Source organism: Astyanax mexicanus, chromosome 1 (assembly GCF_023375975.1).
Source record: "Astyanax mexicanus isolate ESR-SI-001 chromosome 1, AstMex3_surface, whole genome shotgun sequence".
Classification (NCBI taxonomy): Eukaryota; Metazoa; Chordata; class Actinopteri; order Characiformes; family Acestrorhamphidae; genus Astyanax; species Astyanax mexicanus.
This window is the reverse complement of record NC_064408.1, coordinates 119,867,607-119,887,089: the sequence shown is the minus strand read 5'-3', so window position 1 is coordinate 119,887,089 and position 19,483 is coordinate 119,867,607. Positions and strand designations below refer to the sequence as shown.

Here is a 19,483-nt window from a genome sequence, read left to right as displayed (position 1 = left end):
GAGACCCGGAGCGCGGCGCTGAGCGGGTCCGTATGAATGAGATCCATTCTGGCTCTGGAGTTCTCCTCCTCAGGGTGAATTGGACCCTGTGTTATGAACAGGACCGCCGTACCGCCACCAGGATAGACGGGGGAGGGGACCATAATAAACCCACCCACTGCTGAGGGTAGAGAGGGAAACCCCAGTGCAGACTGGGAGATATACAGACTGGATCTGCAGCGTTCGGTCTGGTCACACCTCAAACAAAAAAACCCACTGACTCACAACACTGAGTCCACAACCAGTCATGGTTGGGGGCTGATCCCCACTTATTAGACTCAATGATGAGGCTGATTTGAGTCAGTGGGATTTTTGCTCTTTTCTATGTCTTTTAAAGAAATTAAACTACTCATACTCTGCTCACAAATGCACTAGTTTTAGATCAAGCGCCATAAAAAAAAAAAACATAGGCATCAAGATTGCATTTCCATCCTTTCTAGAGAATTAAAGCCAAAAACTGTCTGCAATATTGTCAAATTTGAAACAAAAGCCTTCTTCTCAATACAGACACAGAGTCAGACTCTTCTAATCATTTGGTAAGATCTTCCCCTTCTCCCAAAACAAGCATTCAAGTATCTCAACCTGCCCTCATTGAGTTTATTCCCAGCTTGTGTATATCATTTATTTTATTACCAACCTACTACATACATTTCCACCAGATTACAATACTGGAGCTCAGCGCCGTTTACCACATATTTTTTGCAGTATAAAGTGCACTATTAATAAATGTTTATTTTATGGTCTATTTTCATACATAAAACGCACTGGATTACAAGGCACATTATGCGACACTAGTAAGGAACAAGGGTGTTGCCACGTAGATTGTAACACAGTAAACGCACAGGATACAGGCCGATAACACTCACCTTTGAATGGCAAAAGAGCTAGCGTGGTTAGTGGTAATGCTAATGCTGCTCCAGCAGTGCTAGTTGGGGTTAGCAGCAGGCTACAGTCACCTCTGAACGTGGAAAGAGCTAGAACTTAGTGTGATTAGTGGCTGATGCTAATGTTGCTCCAGCAGTGCTATCCGGGGTTAGCAGCAGCTCATAATAAAGATAATTGCAGCTAATAACTGACTGATAGAATTCCGACATAAGGCACACTGGAATATAGGGTACACTGGCTATTTTATAAAATTTGAAAATTAAAGGATTTTAAGTCTGCATTAAAGTGCGAAAAATAAAACTCTGTTCACCACTAAGCGATGGCGATCATCCAACATCCTGAATTTACTTATGCAATTTTGTCTTTCTCCTGTAAAGTTACCCTGTTGGAGATGAAAGGTTATTTTAAATATGGACGCACAATGATATCAGAATTATATTGTTATCGGCCAATCATCTTGACTTCTTGATATTTGAAACCAGCAGCAGCTCTTCCCACGTAGCTTGTTTTAACACGGTAAGTGTGCATGCTACAGCCCGATATACTAACCTATGAACGGTGAAAGAGCTAACGTTGTGGTTAGCAGCTAATGCTAAAACTGTTGCTAAACTCAAACTCCTGTATAACTCTGTACTTCAGCAGAGTGACTTTACTGCTATGTAATACCTGACTGACAGAATTCATACATACCTTCACACAGGCACACTGTCAATTTTGGGGAAAATTATAGTGCGAAAAATATAGTATTTGTATTAGTTTGAATAGAACAATAGATTTAATTTTAAAAAGAGGCTTTAAAGATGTGAACAGTCCATGTAAAAACAGCTAAAAACTGTGAAAAACAAATGTGAAAACTATTTTTTAGGAGACACCTTTTATTTTATTGTTTTGTATTGTTACGGTTAGTTAAAAGCTAAATTATAAGGGATATAAAAATTAAAATACATTTGTTTCTAAAGTTACCGGAATGTCTAGTCTTTATGCAAGTTATGAATGTGTATATTTATTCCCACATTAGTGCATCCTCAATTGTAAGTCATATTCTATTTGTTGGTATGTCAGATGGGATGTTTTAATGTTCAAATTGGTTATATCATTTACTTAAATGGTAAAAAAAAAAAGGTAAAATCAATTAAACATGTTCAGTATTTTGCCTACTGACAAATCTTTCACTTTGTTTAGTTTTGTTTTCAGCGAAAATGTTCATTTTGGTGCATCCCTAGTGAAAACTGTAAATCTGTTGAGTAAAGCACTTATTTATGGTGCTCGATTCTTGGAAAGAAGAAAATGAGAGATATAATAAATCTTCAGTTTTTTGTTTTTTTTCGCCATTCCCTTCCATTCATTTCCTTCATGTCTGTCTTTCTGACTTTCTAGAGCAATTCCTAGAACACAGAGCTCTGAATCCTGTACTGAGCCTTGAAGGGAAAAAGACCCCAACTGCCCCCACAGAGAGAGGCCCCTCTCCCCCCCTGTTACACCACACACACACACACACACAAACACACGGCCAGATCTGTTCACCACTGCCCCTGAAACATTCCCCACTCCAACAGCCTACTCCAAAGGGCCCGAAGAATTCGGCTTAGCGCTGCTGAGACGGCACACCTGGCACGCTGACCAGCTAACGCCCCCACAGGAGCGTGACGCCGGGGTTTATGGGTTTAAGCCCATTTTCTGAATGGAAAACAAATAAATAAATAAACACACTCGCTCTGCACTGTGTAAAGCCTCCGATTGTAACGTCAGAATGAGAAAAAGAGGGTCAGCTTGCTTTTCGTTACGGCCAGAAGAGGAGGAGCAGACACCCCCCAACAGGAGACCACAGTCCAAACTGCCCCTGCACTCTCCATAGAAACCATTTACAAACTGCTGCTGTCTGCTTATAAAGAGCTATGGGGGTAAAGAAGAGGGCACCATGGGTGGGGGGGGTCTGTGAGGGAGGTAACTTTAAGGGTTAGCGATGCCAAAGGAGTGCAATGACACAAAAATTGCATACAGCAGAAATAAACAATAATTTAATATCAAATCAACACTGTTGTTCAAAAAATAAATAAATAAATAAATAGAACACCCCAATTTTTCCCCCTTTATTTTAGTCATTTAAGCTCTTCAATTTCAGCCAATTACCAGAAATGGTCAAAATCCAGTGTACAAAACTTTTCCCGAGCCGTTAAGAAAAATAAATAAACTAAAACCTAAAAAAAGTAATTTTAGAATTTTAAAAATTAATGCCCTCCATCTCTGTTTGCTGTGGGTATGGCTGTTGTTTCTAGCTTCCTCTGTCTTCACTTTACACCGACAAAAAAAGCCAGACAAGAGATTTAAATGCCCTTCAAATGTCCAGAACTTCGCCCTTTAAAAGATGGAAAGTGCTGATATTTAGTGAAGAAATGTGTCATCTGTTGCCAAGTTAAGTGCAAACTATGTGAGTGCTGCAAATTAATGATTAGTCGACAATGAACATTTGGAGTCTCTGGAACTCATTTTTATAGTCGACATTGTCGATTATTTTGACTAATCGTTGCAGCCCGGGGTGGGCGATATGGCTCTAAAATAATATCACGATATTTCATGGTATTTTCACAATAACGATACTTTTGGCGATATGACAAAAACACTGAATTAGAAAAAATATTTAGCAGTTTATGATTGCATGCAATATAATATGGCAAACTGAGATACTAAAAAAAATCTTTTTATCAGATTTTTTTATCAGATTTGTAACATAAGTCAATGATCCAGAAGGTCATGATACTAATAATGCACTCCAAATATCTCAATATATCCAGGATTAAAGTAAAATAAATGACACTGAACAGATATAATCTGTCTCTAGTAGATATATAATAGTAAATGAGAACTGTGTGAATTTTTTTTTTGCTAAAAACGGAAAAGAAGTAGGACTCTGATGTGATAATTAGGGGTGGGGATATGGCACCATATTTCAGGGTATAATATTGTTTCACGATATACAAAATTATTGGCGATATTATCACGTACGATAGAATATGGCACACTTCTAGTTGCAGCCCTAATATCGATAATGTATCGCAAACAAAGATGATACAACGATATAATCACAATATCGATACTTGTCCCACCCCAAGTAAAGTTAATCCTAATTAAATCATACAGTAAACTGGTTAAAGCTCAGACTGGTACCAATATTGTGAAAACCCAACAGGAACCAGTGTAGGAAAACCACTGTACATGCCCTGAAGTAACCTGGACCACCTTAAAGCAGTAACACACCGGGGGGAGTCCCTCCTTCCTGTGGTGACACCCTCAATGACAGGAAACACCTGGCACATCACGCACTGTTAAGCATGTCACGGCGAACAAAGAAGTCCATCCACGCAGCGGCAGATTTACCACGCTCTCTCTCTCTCTTTCTCTCAAAACGGCGCGACAGGGCTTCTCCTACGCTTCTACAGGAGAACGGTGAGTCACGTCCAAACCAGCGCTGAACATCTCCACCGTCACGGCTTTCAGCTCTACCTTTCAGCAGCCCACTGAACGCTGGCTTTCTCAAAATGACAAAAAATAATAACCGCAATTATTTTAAGCAGCGCTGTGATTGCAAGGATTAATTGTGATTAGCGGTGATTAACGGTGACTAGCGCGTTTTTCCGCTTTATGCTTCGGCGAACTGCAACGCAAATGTCGGGGATTAGCCAGGCGGCGTCGACACCTGACATTTCTAAGAGCGCTCGACGGCAAAAGCACTGCCAGAACGTTGTACACAGCTTCAGCAAAACCACTGGTGTGATTTTTAGAGCTTTTTACAGAGTTTACAGAGCACATCAATGATGATACAAATATACTGTTTACACCCAATCAATCCACAACACTTGTCAACACCTTAGTAACCACGTGAGACACCGTATCAACCACCTGGGATACCACAGCAACTGCTAACTGCAACTGCCTAAAGTAACACCACAGTCATAACCTTGAAACATTAAATCAGTTATCTAGCAAACACTTAGCAACACTAAAGAATCCACCTAGGTTACCACAGCATCCATTTGGCAAAACCTTAGCAACCATGTGAGACACCATATCAACCACCTAGGAAACCAGAACAACTGCTAAGACACCGCCTAAATTGATGGCACAGAATTAGATCAGTCATCTAGCAAACACTTAGCAAAACTAAAGCGTCAACCAAGTTACCACAGCATTTGTTTGACAACACCTTAGCAACCACCTGGGATACCAGAGCAACTGCTAAGACACCGCCTAAAGTGACACCACAGTCATCACCTTGCGACATTAGATCAGTCATCTAGCAAACACTTAGCAACACTAAAGAAACCAACTAGATTAGCACAGCATCCATTTGGCAACACCTTAGCAACCATCTGAGACACCATATTAACCACCTAGGATACCAGAGCAACTGCCAAGACACAGCCTAGCAACCACACAGCAACACCCCAGTTCCAAAATCACCTTGCAACATTAGCTTAGTCATCTAGCTAGCAATTTATTATAAACACATCAAACACATGGAATATTATTGCAAGCACTTTGCTTAAGTAGTTCAGGTGGTTACTATGGTCTTGCATCTTTAGAGCACACATCTAGCAACCATTTAGCAATACTATAGCAACCACTTTGCAACACCATAGTAACCACCTGAATACCTTAGCAATCACCTTGCATCATTACAGCAGTCGTGTAGCAACACTAGAGCAACACTACAGCAACCACATAGTATCCCACAGTTTTAATTAACTTCTTGTGCACTTTTAAATTTAAATGTCAGAGCTCTCTGGATTCTAACAAGTGTGGAGCTAATTTGAGCCTGGATAATGATGTTAAAAGTGACTTTTTAAGAGGGCAAAATATGCACCAAAGTGCCCATTGAAAAGAGTGCTAGGCAAAAAGCACAAAACTCTGTCTCTCAGAAAGCTGCAGGAAAACGGAGGTGGGCTATTCAACAAAAGGTAAATACACTTCATGTTCATATTTTACTACAACAAAAGTCTATTTTACACCAGAGTTCTCCTTTAAGATGAACATCTACCACTAGGAGATCTACCTCAAACACCCAAGCACCCAAATACTCAACCTCCCCACCAACACCATGACTCGCACAAAACCACAGCGATTTGGCTCAGTTAAACAATTTCACAAAATAACGAAGAGAGGAAGTGACAGGAAATGTCACTTGCAGGGCAAACGTGAGCGAAACTAAAGGAGCTGCAGCTGTAAAAGAAACTGTGATACTGAGCACGGGAGCTGTCATACTATCTCTGCTAGGTGTGCCTACCTGAACATTAGGTTTCATTTGGCTACAGGCAACCTCTAACCTAATATACCTAGCTTTGTGTTTTATTGTTTTATTGTTGTTATTTTCTGCCCTTTTGCTCAAGAATAGCTCGACCATATCATATTAGAATAGTCTAGATTTCCATTATATTAGACACACTTCTTTCAGAAACAGTGTGAAAACTACATGGATTTGTTACTGAGAATATAGTGGATATCATTAGCATTTACAGAGCTAGGACTATCACAGTTAGTTTTCACCTACTTTTGGACAATATGTCCAAGAACGAACTGTGCTAAACTATATTAATGTGTTTTCAAAGATCATTTGATGCCTCTGCTTTAATTAGTATATAATATGATGGGTGGTGGTGGCTCAGTGGTTAGAGCACCACTGATAATTCTACCAATGAAGTGGGGCTACTTTGAGCCTGGATATCGATGTTAAAAGTGATTTACTGGGGCAAAATATGCCCCCAAACGTTCATTGTAAAGAGTGCGGGGTAAAAAGCACAAAATTACTGGCTCTCAGAAAGCTGCTTTAGTTAGTATGTAGTAGGCCTGGACAATAATTCGATATCGGTATTTATCGCGATAAGAAATGTTTCAATAACGGTGATATCAGTTTTGTGGTATATCGATATGTATTAGAATCACGGACAGGCGTTTTTTACTGGCGTCAGCTCGCCGCAGAGCTCAACACATTCAGCCCCCGTAGCTGGGCTACGTCAGTGCGTGATGACGTAACCACACAGGCACGTAGCCAAATAGGCTAGGCTAGGCAAGGCTAGGTTAAAATGGCTAGGCTCGGGTCCGCTTCGCTACGCAGCACATATGTCTCGCACTGGAGCCAAACGGAGCCGGGACGAGTGGATCCAAGGCTAAGGTAGACTCGATTCGGTCGGCCCCGGATCCTCGAGGCCGGCCGCGGGTCCGCTCGCGGGTCAGCTCGCTCGGCCGCGGGTCCTCGAGGCCGGCCGCGGGCCCGCTCGCTCGGCCGCGGGTCCTCGAGACCGGCCGTGGGTCCGCTCCCTTGCCGCTTTGCTGCAAATTGTGCCGGAGAGTGCAGCCGACCAGCAGCGGTAATGTTAATACATCTAATCTGTTCCACCACTTCAGGCAACTCCACTACATACAATATTTTTCTTATAACGTTACTGACTGAAGCACTTTTATAGCTTATGTTGTAACTAAGTTATATAAAAAGTTATAACTTTTTAAAACTGTCTAAAAAAAAGCTCACAGGTTCAACTGTACTAGGCGAAAATAATGTGTCTGTACTTAGGTATGCTGATACCTCGCAATATGCAAAACACTCAGTCAGAGATTTAGGGGGCAATGGAGGATGCGCTGTGTCAGCTTGTTAGCTAGATTAGCTAAAGATAGCCAGTAAGCTAGCTGGTTAGTTAAGATTTACTGTACACTTTACATTTTCGTTGTTTAAATTATTTAGCTAGCTTGCTAGCATAATCGGTCTGCATTCCAGAAACAAGACTGTCTACATGTATTTTTACAGTGCACAGTTTACTGAGAAGATCACATACTTAAACACTAGTACTTTAATACTGATACGAATGAGAATTGCATTCGTGTTCTTGAACAAGTAGTGCTTAAAGCCAGTGTATGATTGTATGATTATGATTGTATTGATTTTGCTTATTTTTTTTCTCTGGAAGCTTCTATATGCAAAGATGTAAAATCTCGATTATCCCATTTTGAAAATCGCATTAAAACATTAATTTGATTAACCTCCCGGCCCCTCTAGGAGTACAATTATTTTTATTAAAAATGTCCTGGTCAAAAAGTATTCGAATCCCAGTCATGCAGCTTGCCACACAGTTGGTCTTGCTCTCTCTGGGTGAGTACATGGCACTCTTTCCCCTCATCACTCCTAAGGTGATGTCGATCAGCACTAGGCATCTGTGAGCTGATGTATGAGAACCAAATCACTGCGCTTTCCTCCGAGCATGCTGTGCATCAGCAGCAGTTCAAAAAGAGGAGGAGTCTGACTTAGCATGTATCAGAGGAGGCATGTGCCAAGTCTTCAAAATCCTTGTGTTGTGGCATCACTAGTGTTTGGGAATATACAGCTGAGTAGCAGCTGGATGAGTGGAACAATCTAAATTGCCAAGCCAAAGCTAAATTGGGAGAAAATGGGGAACAAATGTATATTTTTGAAGCAATTATAACATTTGTCGCAATACAACAAATCATCATCACATCGCCCACCTCTATGTACATCCACTACGCTCTTTACTTCCTTCCACAGTTCCAGAGTAAACTTCAGCAGAAGGTGCTTAAAGTGACAATCTGACGTACTGCTGAGAGAACCAGGAAATTATGGTGGGTGGGGTGTGATTTTATCTATCAGGATTTGATTTAAGGGACGAAACTGTAGACAGACACTAGTCTACAATCAACCGAGGATGAGAACTTGCCTCCTGCAAAACCACATCAAGGCAGCAGAAGTCTTTTGTTCCAGGAGTTAAACTGTGTTTATCTGATACCTTATACAGAGTGGAGGTAATGACTGGTGTTTGGTTGGATGATGGGTGGGGGATGTTGTGATACTGCTGGTAAATATTACTGGGTAACACAGACACACCCACCCAGCTGTGATCATCTACGTCAGATGAATTTCAGAATCATTCAGAGGCGGGGAAAGTTAGTGAACTTCGACCAGAGAATACAGAAAAATTACTGACTCTCACAAGGTAACACCTCACACTTTATACAGGTGTGGACATTCCCAAACCATATCCTTTAGTAACATATATTATGAACCTCTTGCTTACCAAAGATGCTAAAGACTGAAGATGATGATTATGGCTTACAGCCAATGAAAACCCAAAAATCAATGTTTCATAAAATTAGAGTATTATATAAGATCAACTGCTACTTTTGGCAGTGTGGGCAGTGTGCCAAGTCCTGCTGGAAAATGAAATCTGCATCTCTATAAAAGTTGTCAGTAGCAGAGGGAAGCATGAAGTGCTGTAAGATTTTGTGGGAAAACAAAACTGCACTGACTTTAGACTTGATAATAAAACACAGTGGATCAACACCAGCAGATGACAGACATGTCTCTCCAAACCATCACTGATCATCAGTAAATTTTACATTTTATTTGTAAATCAAGGGAGCAGAGTCTGGAGGAAGAGTGGAGAGACTTTAATGGAGATGCAGATTTCATTTTCCAGCAGGACTTGGCACACTGCCAAAAGTACCAATTGGTCTTATATAATATCTACATTTTCTGAAATACTGACTTTTTTTAAAGGTTTTTCATTGGCTGTAAGGCATAATCATCAACAATAAAATAAATAAACACTTAAAATAGATCACTCTGCGTGTAACACATCTTATATAATATGTGAGTTTCACATTTTAAATAGATTTCTACCAATCAATCAACCTTTATTTAGAGTTAGAGGCTAAAATGTAAAGCAATAAACAGAGATAAATAAGTAGAACTAAAATAGCCACAATTATAAAAAAGTAAATGATTGAAGTAAAATAAATAAGTAAAAAAATTATAAAGAAAAAATATATAATATTTACTTTACTAGAATTACTCAAATAAAGTAACTTTTCAGTGATATTTTAATTTTTGATTTTTGAGATGCACAATTATATGTAAAAATTAGCAAGCATTAAACACAGCCAAACAAGACAAACTTGTTTTGACATATGCAAATTTTCACATGCCAGTTTGAATGCATTGAATGCAGCTCGGCCCACTTTTATTCTGTAACGGCACTTTTATATTAGGTTTTATTCATGCTTTATTTTTATTTTATTTTTATTTCCAATTCCTTGTTGTTCTTTTACATGTTTTTAATTTTACTTCTCTTTGTTTTAATCATGTTTGAACCAATCTTGCTTTATTCTTATTTTAGTTTTTTTTCCATTTTTTTATTTGACTTCTCTTTGTATTTTCTAATTTGTAAAGCACTTTGAATGACCGTTGTGTATGAAAGGTGCTATATAAAAAACTTGCCTTGCCTTGCCTTGAATGCATGGCAGTTTTTTCTGCTAATATATATATATAAATGCCTCATATATCCACATTTTGCCAGGAGCCAGTGGAACCGTGATTCATCAAGCAACCAAGAGAGTTTTTCTATGGAGTCACTCAAAAAAACTATATAAATCACCTTAATGTTTGTAATGAGTGTAGTAGAAAAAAACCTAAATAAATAAATAATCCGCATTACTCATGAGGTTTCAGTTATTTTACCAGGTAAGGGTGAAATAAGAGAAATGTCCTGGATGAGGTCATCGGTTTGTACACTGCTAAATGTGGGTGAGTAAGAGACCTTTAATTCAAGCTCAGACATGACTACAATCACTCGGGTTAAATCACCTTCACAGGAATCCCCCACCTCACGCTTTCACTTCTACTGAACATCAACGCCATCGGCCGTTATCTACCGGCGGGGAGGGGTTTTCCAACATATGTCTGGAACACTTACAAGGATTGGCCCACCTGTCCACCAAAAGTACACTGACTGAGTAAAGAAGAAGTTAAATGGAATACGATTTCTTGACAGTGATTAAAGTAGTTTAAAGTTAAACTGGACTAATTACTAAGGCTGCAACTAATAATTATTTTTGTAGTCGACTAATCTGATGAATATTTTCTCGATTAGTCGATTAGTTGTTAAGTCAGCGATTATTTCTGCCATGTTCTAAAATGGCATCTCTAAAATCAATAGAAACAGCTGAACATGAGATTTAAAAGGTGTATAAATGTCTGAGTTTTTTTAAACATGAAAAGTACTGATTATTTAGTGATTAAATATGTAATCTGTTGTGTTTGGGTACTTTCGGAGACACAGATTAAGTTGAGTTACTCTGTGTAATGTGGTACTTTTACAAATTAACGATTAGTCGACAATTAAATTTGTAGTCGACCAATTTAAATAAACGACATTGTCGATTATATCGACTAATCGTTGCAGCCCTACTAATTACGCTTTCAATAACAATACATACAATTTGGTCGATGGTCTTTAATTACTGACAATATCTACAATGTGCTACAAAGCATAATGTGCCTCATTATGGCCATATATATGTTTTGACCTGCTTATCCATTGCTTATTCTGAAATTAAAGGCAACATATTATACCTCTTTTAAATGTTATAATACAGTAGTTCTATTGGCTATACTAAAACATGTTCATAAAGTTCTGTACACAAAATCTCTCATATAAAGAAAGATCACACCAGCTCTATTCTTACCAGTTTCAGTCCCTTTCAGAAAGAGCGTTTAAAAGGGCTCGGTCACTTTTATGCAAATATGCAGTCACTGGCCATGCCCCTTTTTTATGCTTAGCTTTTACCACACATTAGGTGTTAGCTTGTGCTAAACGCCAAAACAAGAACAAGCTTAAATACAATAGAGGCGCCAAATTCATTATTTGTAAGTGCTTACACATCTAACTCATCTAAATCTGTCGACTTGCCACAGACAGTAGGTACAGATCCCTCCATCAGACAAAGTCTGTTGGCCAATTCTGCTGTGTACCCTCTGAGGTTCTCAGTCAGCAGACTAAATGGGCAGATCTTCAACTAATCTAGTGGGTGGGGCACAATAAGGTAGCATGCAAGCGGCTCCACCAAACTCTTTCAATGACACCAATGACACTACTTCAAATGACTGATTTTTTTTGGTGCTTGGAGTGTTTACAGTGTTTTCTAAGGGAAGGTGAGACACATTCTAGCATGCAAAAAGTGTCTAGTGTCCAGAGAAAGCTTTATAATAGGTTTAGGAGTTTTGTTGAGAATTTGATTGCATGAGAGATAAAAGCATTGCTAAGGTCCGATTATTTAATAATTACCATGCCACCCCAATTTATTCATTTTTGGCTAATGTTTCCGCCTAGCAGTAGTTCTGCATCCAAACCTAACCTACTAACCTACCACCAACACCAGTGTTCCTTATTGAATTATGGCTGGTTAGAAACTAAATCATCACAGAAACTCTAATTTCATCATCAGTAAAACTAAATGATGAAGCTGTATTATCTGTAGAAATACCTGGAGCCAATCAGTCTTGGTGGACACTTAGCATTAAGGTATGTGGATCAGAAAACTTGGGACACCCCTACTATTTTTAATACAGACACCTCACATTAGAGCATCTAAATATAGGATACACAGCTCAAACGATTTAAACACTCTACAGGAGGAAACACATCACGACACAGAGCATGAGCTTGTAGGAGCTTGTTCCTTTCTAAATACACCACTACCAGCACTTGATATCAGTCCCATACCAATACCAACAGACACTGAAAAAAACATTCCTATATAAGTAGAGAACAACATGTTAGCATGAGGCCAGACTGACCAATGTTTATAGACTGTAGCTCACTATAAACAGCAATACATAAATATAAACATATGTTTATATTGAAACTATATGAACTAGCCACTAATAAATATGTATCTGTAAAAGATACTGCTATTAAAAAAAACAGATTAAACATTTGTTCAGGAAGTTCCCAAACTCTTCATATTTCTCCCAGATAATCAAACTATATGTAATCTTGAAGTGAACGGACACATTCCTACTGGATGGGTTTGGTTCCCACAGCAGCCCAAAGTCAGGAGCCCAACTTGTCTGAAGGACTTTAAAACAGGATTTTCTCAAACAGCAGCACCTAATACACTTTGAGATTATGGGAAAAAAAAACTACCTAAAGTTACCAATGCAGAAGTGACCCTGTAAAAAAAATGTTTTGTTGCCTTAAACTTCTATGTCCTCTATTGCTTAATGTACAGAAGTCGCTTTGCATAAAAGTATCCGTTAAATTTTATGTATTGTAATGTAAAAGATTCTGAATCAACTGAAATACAGACATGGAGTTTAATTTGGTATGCACTTTTGGCCATAAAAACAACAGAACATATTCTGATACTTAACTCAACAAGACCTAGTTGGAGAAGTTTTCAAGATCCAAGATCATGTGAACAGCCCCTTTAAAAAGTTTAGTAAAGCTAAAACCTTCACTTTTCACAAAATCTCCTTCTCTTAAACAAACCCCCTATATGAGTCAACATAAGGAGGAACCCTGAGCTTTCTAAATACTTTAAGACTTAACTTTCCTAGATCACAAAACTCCTTCTCAGAACTCTCTTGATCAAACATCTCAGAAATCAAAGCTGGAGATTTTTTTAGCTATCCAAGATTATATCTACGATCCAATCAAAAGTTTTAGTAAAATCCAATCAAAAGTTTTAGTAAAGCATTTTAAAATTTTCACTTATTCCAAGTCTGTTTCTCCCAAACACACCATCTACATATGTCAATATAAGAAGGGGAAACTGGACGCCCCCAACCTCTTGACATTTCTGCCCTATAGAGCTCCAAATGTGTCAGCTTAGTCATAGCACCATTATTGAAGACATGGTCTTGGTCCCCACATCTATAAAAACACACACAAACCTTTTTAACTACCTAAAGTAAATTATTTAGCCACATACACACTTAGGTATTTGAGGGTTCAGCTACTCAAGACGAAAAGTAAGCATGTAAAAGTCCCAAAAAGACCAATTAAGTATGTGTCAACTGAGTCCAGTCATGATGTGCTTACTAGAAGACATGAGTTTAGTCCCCACAGCAGGTTAAGTCTACTTGGCCAACATGTAAATGAGTTAGTACCATTTCTGCACAACCCACGTTAAAAAACATAAGAATAAAATTAAAATATGGACATATACAGTGTCAACTGGTGAACCAGACTTGTCAGAAGAACCCTAGAAAAAGTCCAGTCATTCCCTTAAATGTTTTTTCACCTAATTTTGCACTTTTGACCGTAAACACAAGCAGGATGAGTGAAGAATGAACTTTCATGAAACTTTCCACACAGCAAAACTCCGGCTTGTCAAAAGCCATAATCAAACATCCTAAAAAGTCCAAGTTGGAGAACTTCTCAGCTTTCTAGCACTTAAAACTAGCAGTTTACCATCTCCAGCATTGCTTTAGATAAAAGACCCTGAAGGTGCCACCTGACACATGGTTCGATCCTTGAGGTTCCCACTGGTTTAGTCCACTGATCAACGTGTAAGCTAACTAGTTGGGTAGTGAGTCACATTACACAACCAAAAATAACAACAACAACAACAATAATGGCGTATACAGTGAGTGTATGACATACAGTTGCTGAACCAGACTCATCTAAACAACTTTATACAGCTTAGCTAAGAACCTTTCCAATAAGAACTCTAAATCTTCTCATTTTGCACTTTTATCCTATAGCACCTATAAACTTTCCTGAAACATTCTATACCTCAAAATTCTAGCTTGTCAGAACCGCCATGACCAAACATCTCCGAAATCTAAGTTGGAGACGTTTTCTAGCCATCCAAGAAGTTTATTTCTGCACAACAGACCACCTACATGCATTAATATAGGAGGAGGAAATGGCAAACGTCTCCAAACCGCCCCCAAAAAAAGATTTTTACTCAAACAGAGCTCCAAATGTGTCAACTTATCCATGATACAATCAGTGCAGGTATGGGTTTGGTTCGCACAGCAGTTTAGTCTTCATATAAACCTTTAGAACCTAAAACACCTCGATCTTCTCTTTCTGTACTTTTAGTAAAAAAAAAAGACAAAGATTTAACTTTCTTGAACTTTATATACCACAAAACTCCAGCTCGTCAGAACTGTCATGACCAAACATCTTAGAAAATCAAGTTGAAGAAGTTTTCTAGCATTCAAGAAGTCTTTTTTCTCCACAACAGACCCCCTACATGCGTCAATATAGGAGGAGGAAATGACAAACGTCTCCAAACTCCTCCCCAAAAAGATTTTTACTCAAACAGAGCTCCAAATGTGTCAACTTGATTGCCATGATACAATCAGTGTGGGTATGGGTTTGATTCCTACAGCAGTTCAGCATTCATACAAAGCTTTAGAACCTGAAACACCTCAATATTTTCGTTCTATCCTTTAGTCTAAAAAAAAAGGCAAATATTTAACTTTCCTGAACTTTATATACCACAATACTCCAGCTTGTCAGATCTGCCATGACCAAGCATCTCAGAAATCAAAGTTGGAGAAGCTTTCTAGCCATCCAAGAAGTCTATTTCTCCACAACAGACCACCTACATGCATCAACATAGGACGAGAAAATGGAATACATCTCCAAACTCCCCCCAATAAAAGATTTTCACTCAAACAGAGCTCCAAATGTGTCAACTTAGCCATGATACAATCAGTGTGGGTATGGGTTTGATTCCTTCAGCAGTTTAGTCTTCATATGAACCTTTAGAACCTGAAACACCTTGATCTTCTCATTGTGCACTTTTAGTTTAAAAAAGATAAAGATTTAACTTTCCTGAAACTGTCAGAACTGCCATGGTCAACCATCTCAGAAATCAAAGTTGTAGAAGTTTTCTAGCCATCCAAAGAAGTTTTTTTCACCACAACAGACACCCTAAATGCGCCAATATAGAGGAAAAAACTGGAACACCCCCAAACTCTTAACTAGTGTGAACTTAGCCATGGTACCATCAGTGAGGATATTTTATCTTAAAACTAATATTTAACTTTCCTGAAGTTTACTATAACAGAAAACCCCAGCTTGTCAGAACTGCTATGACCAAACATCTCCAAAAAGCCAGCTGGAGAAGTTTTCTAGCCATCCAAGAAGTCTATTTCTCCACAACAGACCCTCTACATGCATCAATATAGAGGGACGAAATGAAAAACGTCCCCAAACTTCGCCAAATGTGTCAACTTAGCCATGACACAATTAGTGTAGGTATGTGGTTGGTTCTCACAGCAGTTTAGCCTTCATACAAACCTTTAGAACCTGACACACTTTGATATACTAAGATGAAGATTTAACTTTCTTGAAGCTTCCAATACCACAAAACTCCAGCTTGTCAGAACTGTCATGACCAAACATCTCAGAAAACCAAGTTGAAGAAGACGTTTTCTAGCGATCCAAGAAGTCTTTTTATCTACAAAAGACCCCTACCAAAGATTTTTTGTCCAAACAGAGACCCAAATGTGTCAACTTAGCCATAGTACCACCAGTGAAGATAAGGGTTTAGTTCCCACAGCAATTTAGCCCACATACAAATCCATAGAACCTCACCAAGAGGATCTTTGACACCTTTAATTTCTCATTCTGTACCTTTATCCCAAAACACATCAACCTGAAAAGGATCCCCAAACTCTTTTCCCCCAAAAGAGCTCCAAATGTGTCACCTTAGCCATGGGACAATCAGTGAGGATATGAGTTTGGTTCCCACTGCAGTTTAGCCTACATATAAACCTTAAGACTCTTACCAAAATAATCTTGGACACCTTGATCTTCTCATTCCGCACTTTTATCCTATAACACACAATTTAACTTTCCTGAAGCTTTTTATAACATCTAAATTCCAGCTTTTTAGAACTGTCATGACCAAACACCTCAGAAATCCAAGTGGGAAAGGTTTTCTAGCTATCCAAAAAGTCTATTACTCTATTACCACATGTTTCACTATAGGGGGAAAACTGGAAAACATCCCCAAACTCTTAACTAACGTTTCTCCCAAACAGAACTCCAAATGTGCCTGTGTGGAATCTAGTACAAACAACTTGGAGAAGTTTTACAGCTAACCAGAACTCATCAGTGTACTGTACAACATTTACATTTACGACATTTATCTCACACCTTTTAGACAAAGTGACTTACAAGGCTATTCCTATTACAGAGGTTATAACAATGTAACTTAGTGTTAGGAGTCTTGCCCATAGACACTTATTGGTTTAGCAAAGCATTCTGTAGTAAAACAGACCAGGAATTGAACCCCAGTTTCCTACATGATGGGATAGCTCACTAGCAAGTAGTGGTGTTATCCACTGCACCACACCATCCACCAGCATCAGTGTTCACACCAAATAGTTTACTAGAATCTAGTAATCTATAATGATACTTAGAATTTTAACTTACCTGTAGTTCCGATTTCCATTCATGGGGGTCTCTGTCCGGTTCCGACTGTCCCGGCTCCTAAAAAATGAACTCTTTGGACCGAGGTGTGAAAACTCTGGACCGAAACAAACCGATTTAATTTAAATCCAATCTCAAGCAGGTCAGGCAAGTTGTGTAGGTTTCTTACGTCCTCTCTGTGGTGAGAATAGCGTTAACGTACTCTCCTGTCCCCTTCTGGGGGGACGAGAAGGGAGTTTTATCCGTTTAAAAGGTGAAAATCCGATTTGTACGACGTGTCCTCGCGTTCACACTGACTTAAACAAACCGTTTTATTAAAATTCAGACTAAATAAGGTGCTAACGCTGGCTGGCTAGCTATGTTAACTCTCAGTTAGTTAGTTATATAGGTTATCTAGCTCTGAAGTTAGTCTGAGGCTGGAGTTAAACGGTAAACGCTAGCTCAGTACTGAGGTTAAACGGCTCCGCGTCGCGTTCATGGTCGTTATATTCGGAGTGAAACTTGTCAGCTGGTCGGTGGATAACAGCACGGCTAGCGCTCGCTGGTTGCCATGCTAGCTAACTCCAGCTAACTAGCCCGCTAGCCCGAATTCCCATCCGTCTAAAAGCGACGTTCCTGCGAAAACTGTCCGGTTTTATCGCTCCGGCTGCGGCTTCCCCCGCTGTCCGTGCTCTCCTCCGCCCTGTCAGGGTGTTAGCTCGTGAACCCGCCGCTGTTTTCCGCCGCTCCAGCCCGGTTTGTCAGCGCTCCGCCACCGAACAGCTAAATATGGGGAGCCCGAGCCTCCGCGACGACGACACGGGAACCTCTCGGACACGGGCGCCTCTGATTGGTCGTGGAAAAAAATAAACGTGCTCTGATTGGTCGCCGCAGCAGAAACCCCAGAAACCTCCAAGAAACCAGCGCTGATTGGTCCACAGGGGACGAGAGGCGAAGAAGGAGGCGGGGCTTGGGCCGAAACGAAGAGAAACAGACGTCAGAAGTTATAAATCATAAATCACAATTAATATTGATAAAATATATATATATTTTATCAGTATTATTTTTTTGTGTATATTTATATATTATATTTAAATATATAAATATATATTTTGATAAATGATAAATAATAAGACATGCTTAAAACCTTCTTAAAAACTATTCTTACTGTTTAAAAACATTTTATAACGATAAATAATAAAACATGTTTAAAAACAGATTTTTAAAATACGATTTATTATCAATTTATTGATTGTATTGCTATTAAATGCTGTTGTATTTAATTGTTATACAAATCTTTGCAATTAAAAGAAGAAACAAATATATAAGCATATAAGAAGAAACCAGCGCTGATTGGTCCACCGATAAGATAGGATCTCTATTTATCCTTACTGTTACAAACATTTCATAATAAGAAATAATACGAAATGTTTAAAGCTTTTTTATTTAGATTATATATATATATATATATATATATATATATATATATATATATATATATATATATTAGCAATTTACTGATTGTATTGCTATTAAATGCTTTAATTTAAAAATGTAATTGTTATACAAATCTTTGCTATAAAAATAAAATTAAAAAACAACATAAACAAGTACATAAGGAGAAGAAGTCAGCGCTGATTGGTCCACCGGGGACGACAGGAGAAAAAGGAGGCGGGGCTTGGGCCAAACGAAGAGAAACAGACGTCAGTGTGACAGTACTTTTATAAATCATAAATCGCAATTAAAATGGATAAAATATATACTTCAAATATATATCTTTACTGTTAAAAACGTTTTATAACTGTAAATAATGGAACACGATTGAAATTTAGATTTTTAAAAATCTCCTCTCTGTTATCCATTTATTGATTGTATTGCTATTAAATGTTGTATATTTTATTGTTATACAAATATTTGCAATAAAATATAATTAAAGAACAATATATTAATAAGTATATAAGGAGAAGAAGACAGCGCTGATTGGTACACCGGGTACGAGAGGAGAAAAAGGAGGACGTCAGAGTGTGGCAGTACTTTTATAAAATCATAAATCACAATTAAAATAGGTAAAATATATGTTTTAAATATATATCATTACTGTTAAAAATGTTTTATAACTAGAAACAATGAGACACTTTTGAAAATCATTTTTTGTAATCTCCTCTTTGTTATTCATTGATTGTATTGCTATTAAATGTTATATTTAATTGTTATACAAATATTTGCAATAAAAAAGAATAATAATAAAAACATAGAAAAATTTAATTGCTATACAAATATTTGCAATTAAAAAAAAAATATATTAATAATAAAAAAACATAGAAGCATTGGATTGGTCCACCAGG

At 38.3% G+C, this 19,483-nt stretch overlaps 1 protein-coding gene across 2 annotated transcripts in view; it reads right to left on the bottom strand.

Moving 5' to 3' along the window:
• Window positions 1-17,948, bottom strand: part of LOC103042221 (protein argonaute-3) — an 81,887-nt gene extending 63,939 nt beyond the window's left edge. For both annotated transcript variants that reach the window (XM_049467558.1, XM_049467559.1), the window contains exon 1: window positions 17,163-17,948. In XM_049467558.1, the coding sequence (XP_049323515.1) occupies window positions 17,163-17,181 (19 nt within the window). In that variant the 5' untranslated portion in view covers window positions 17,182-17,948. The remainder of the gene's footprint in view (window positions 1-17,162) is intronic.
• Between the last annotated feature and the right edge of the window lie 1,535 nt (window positions 17,949-19,483).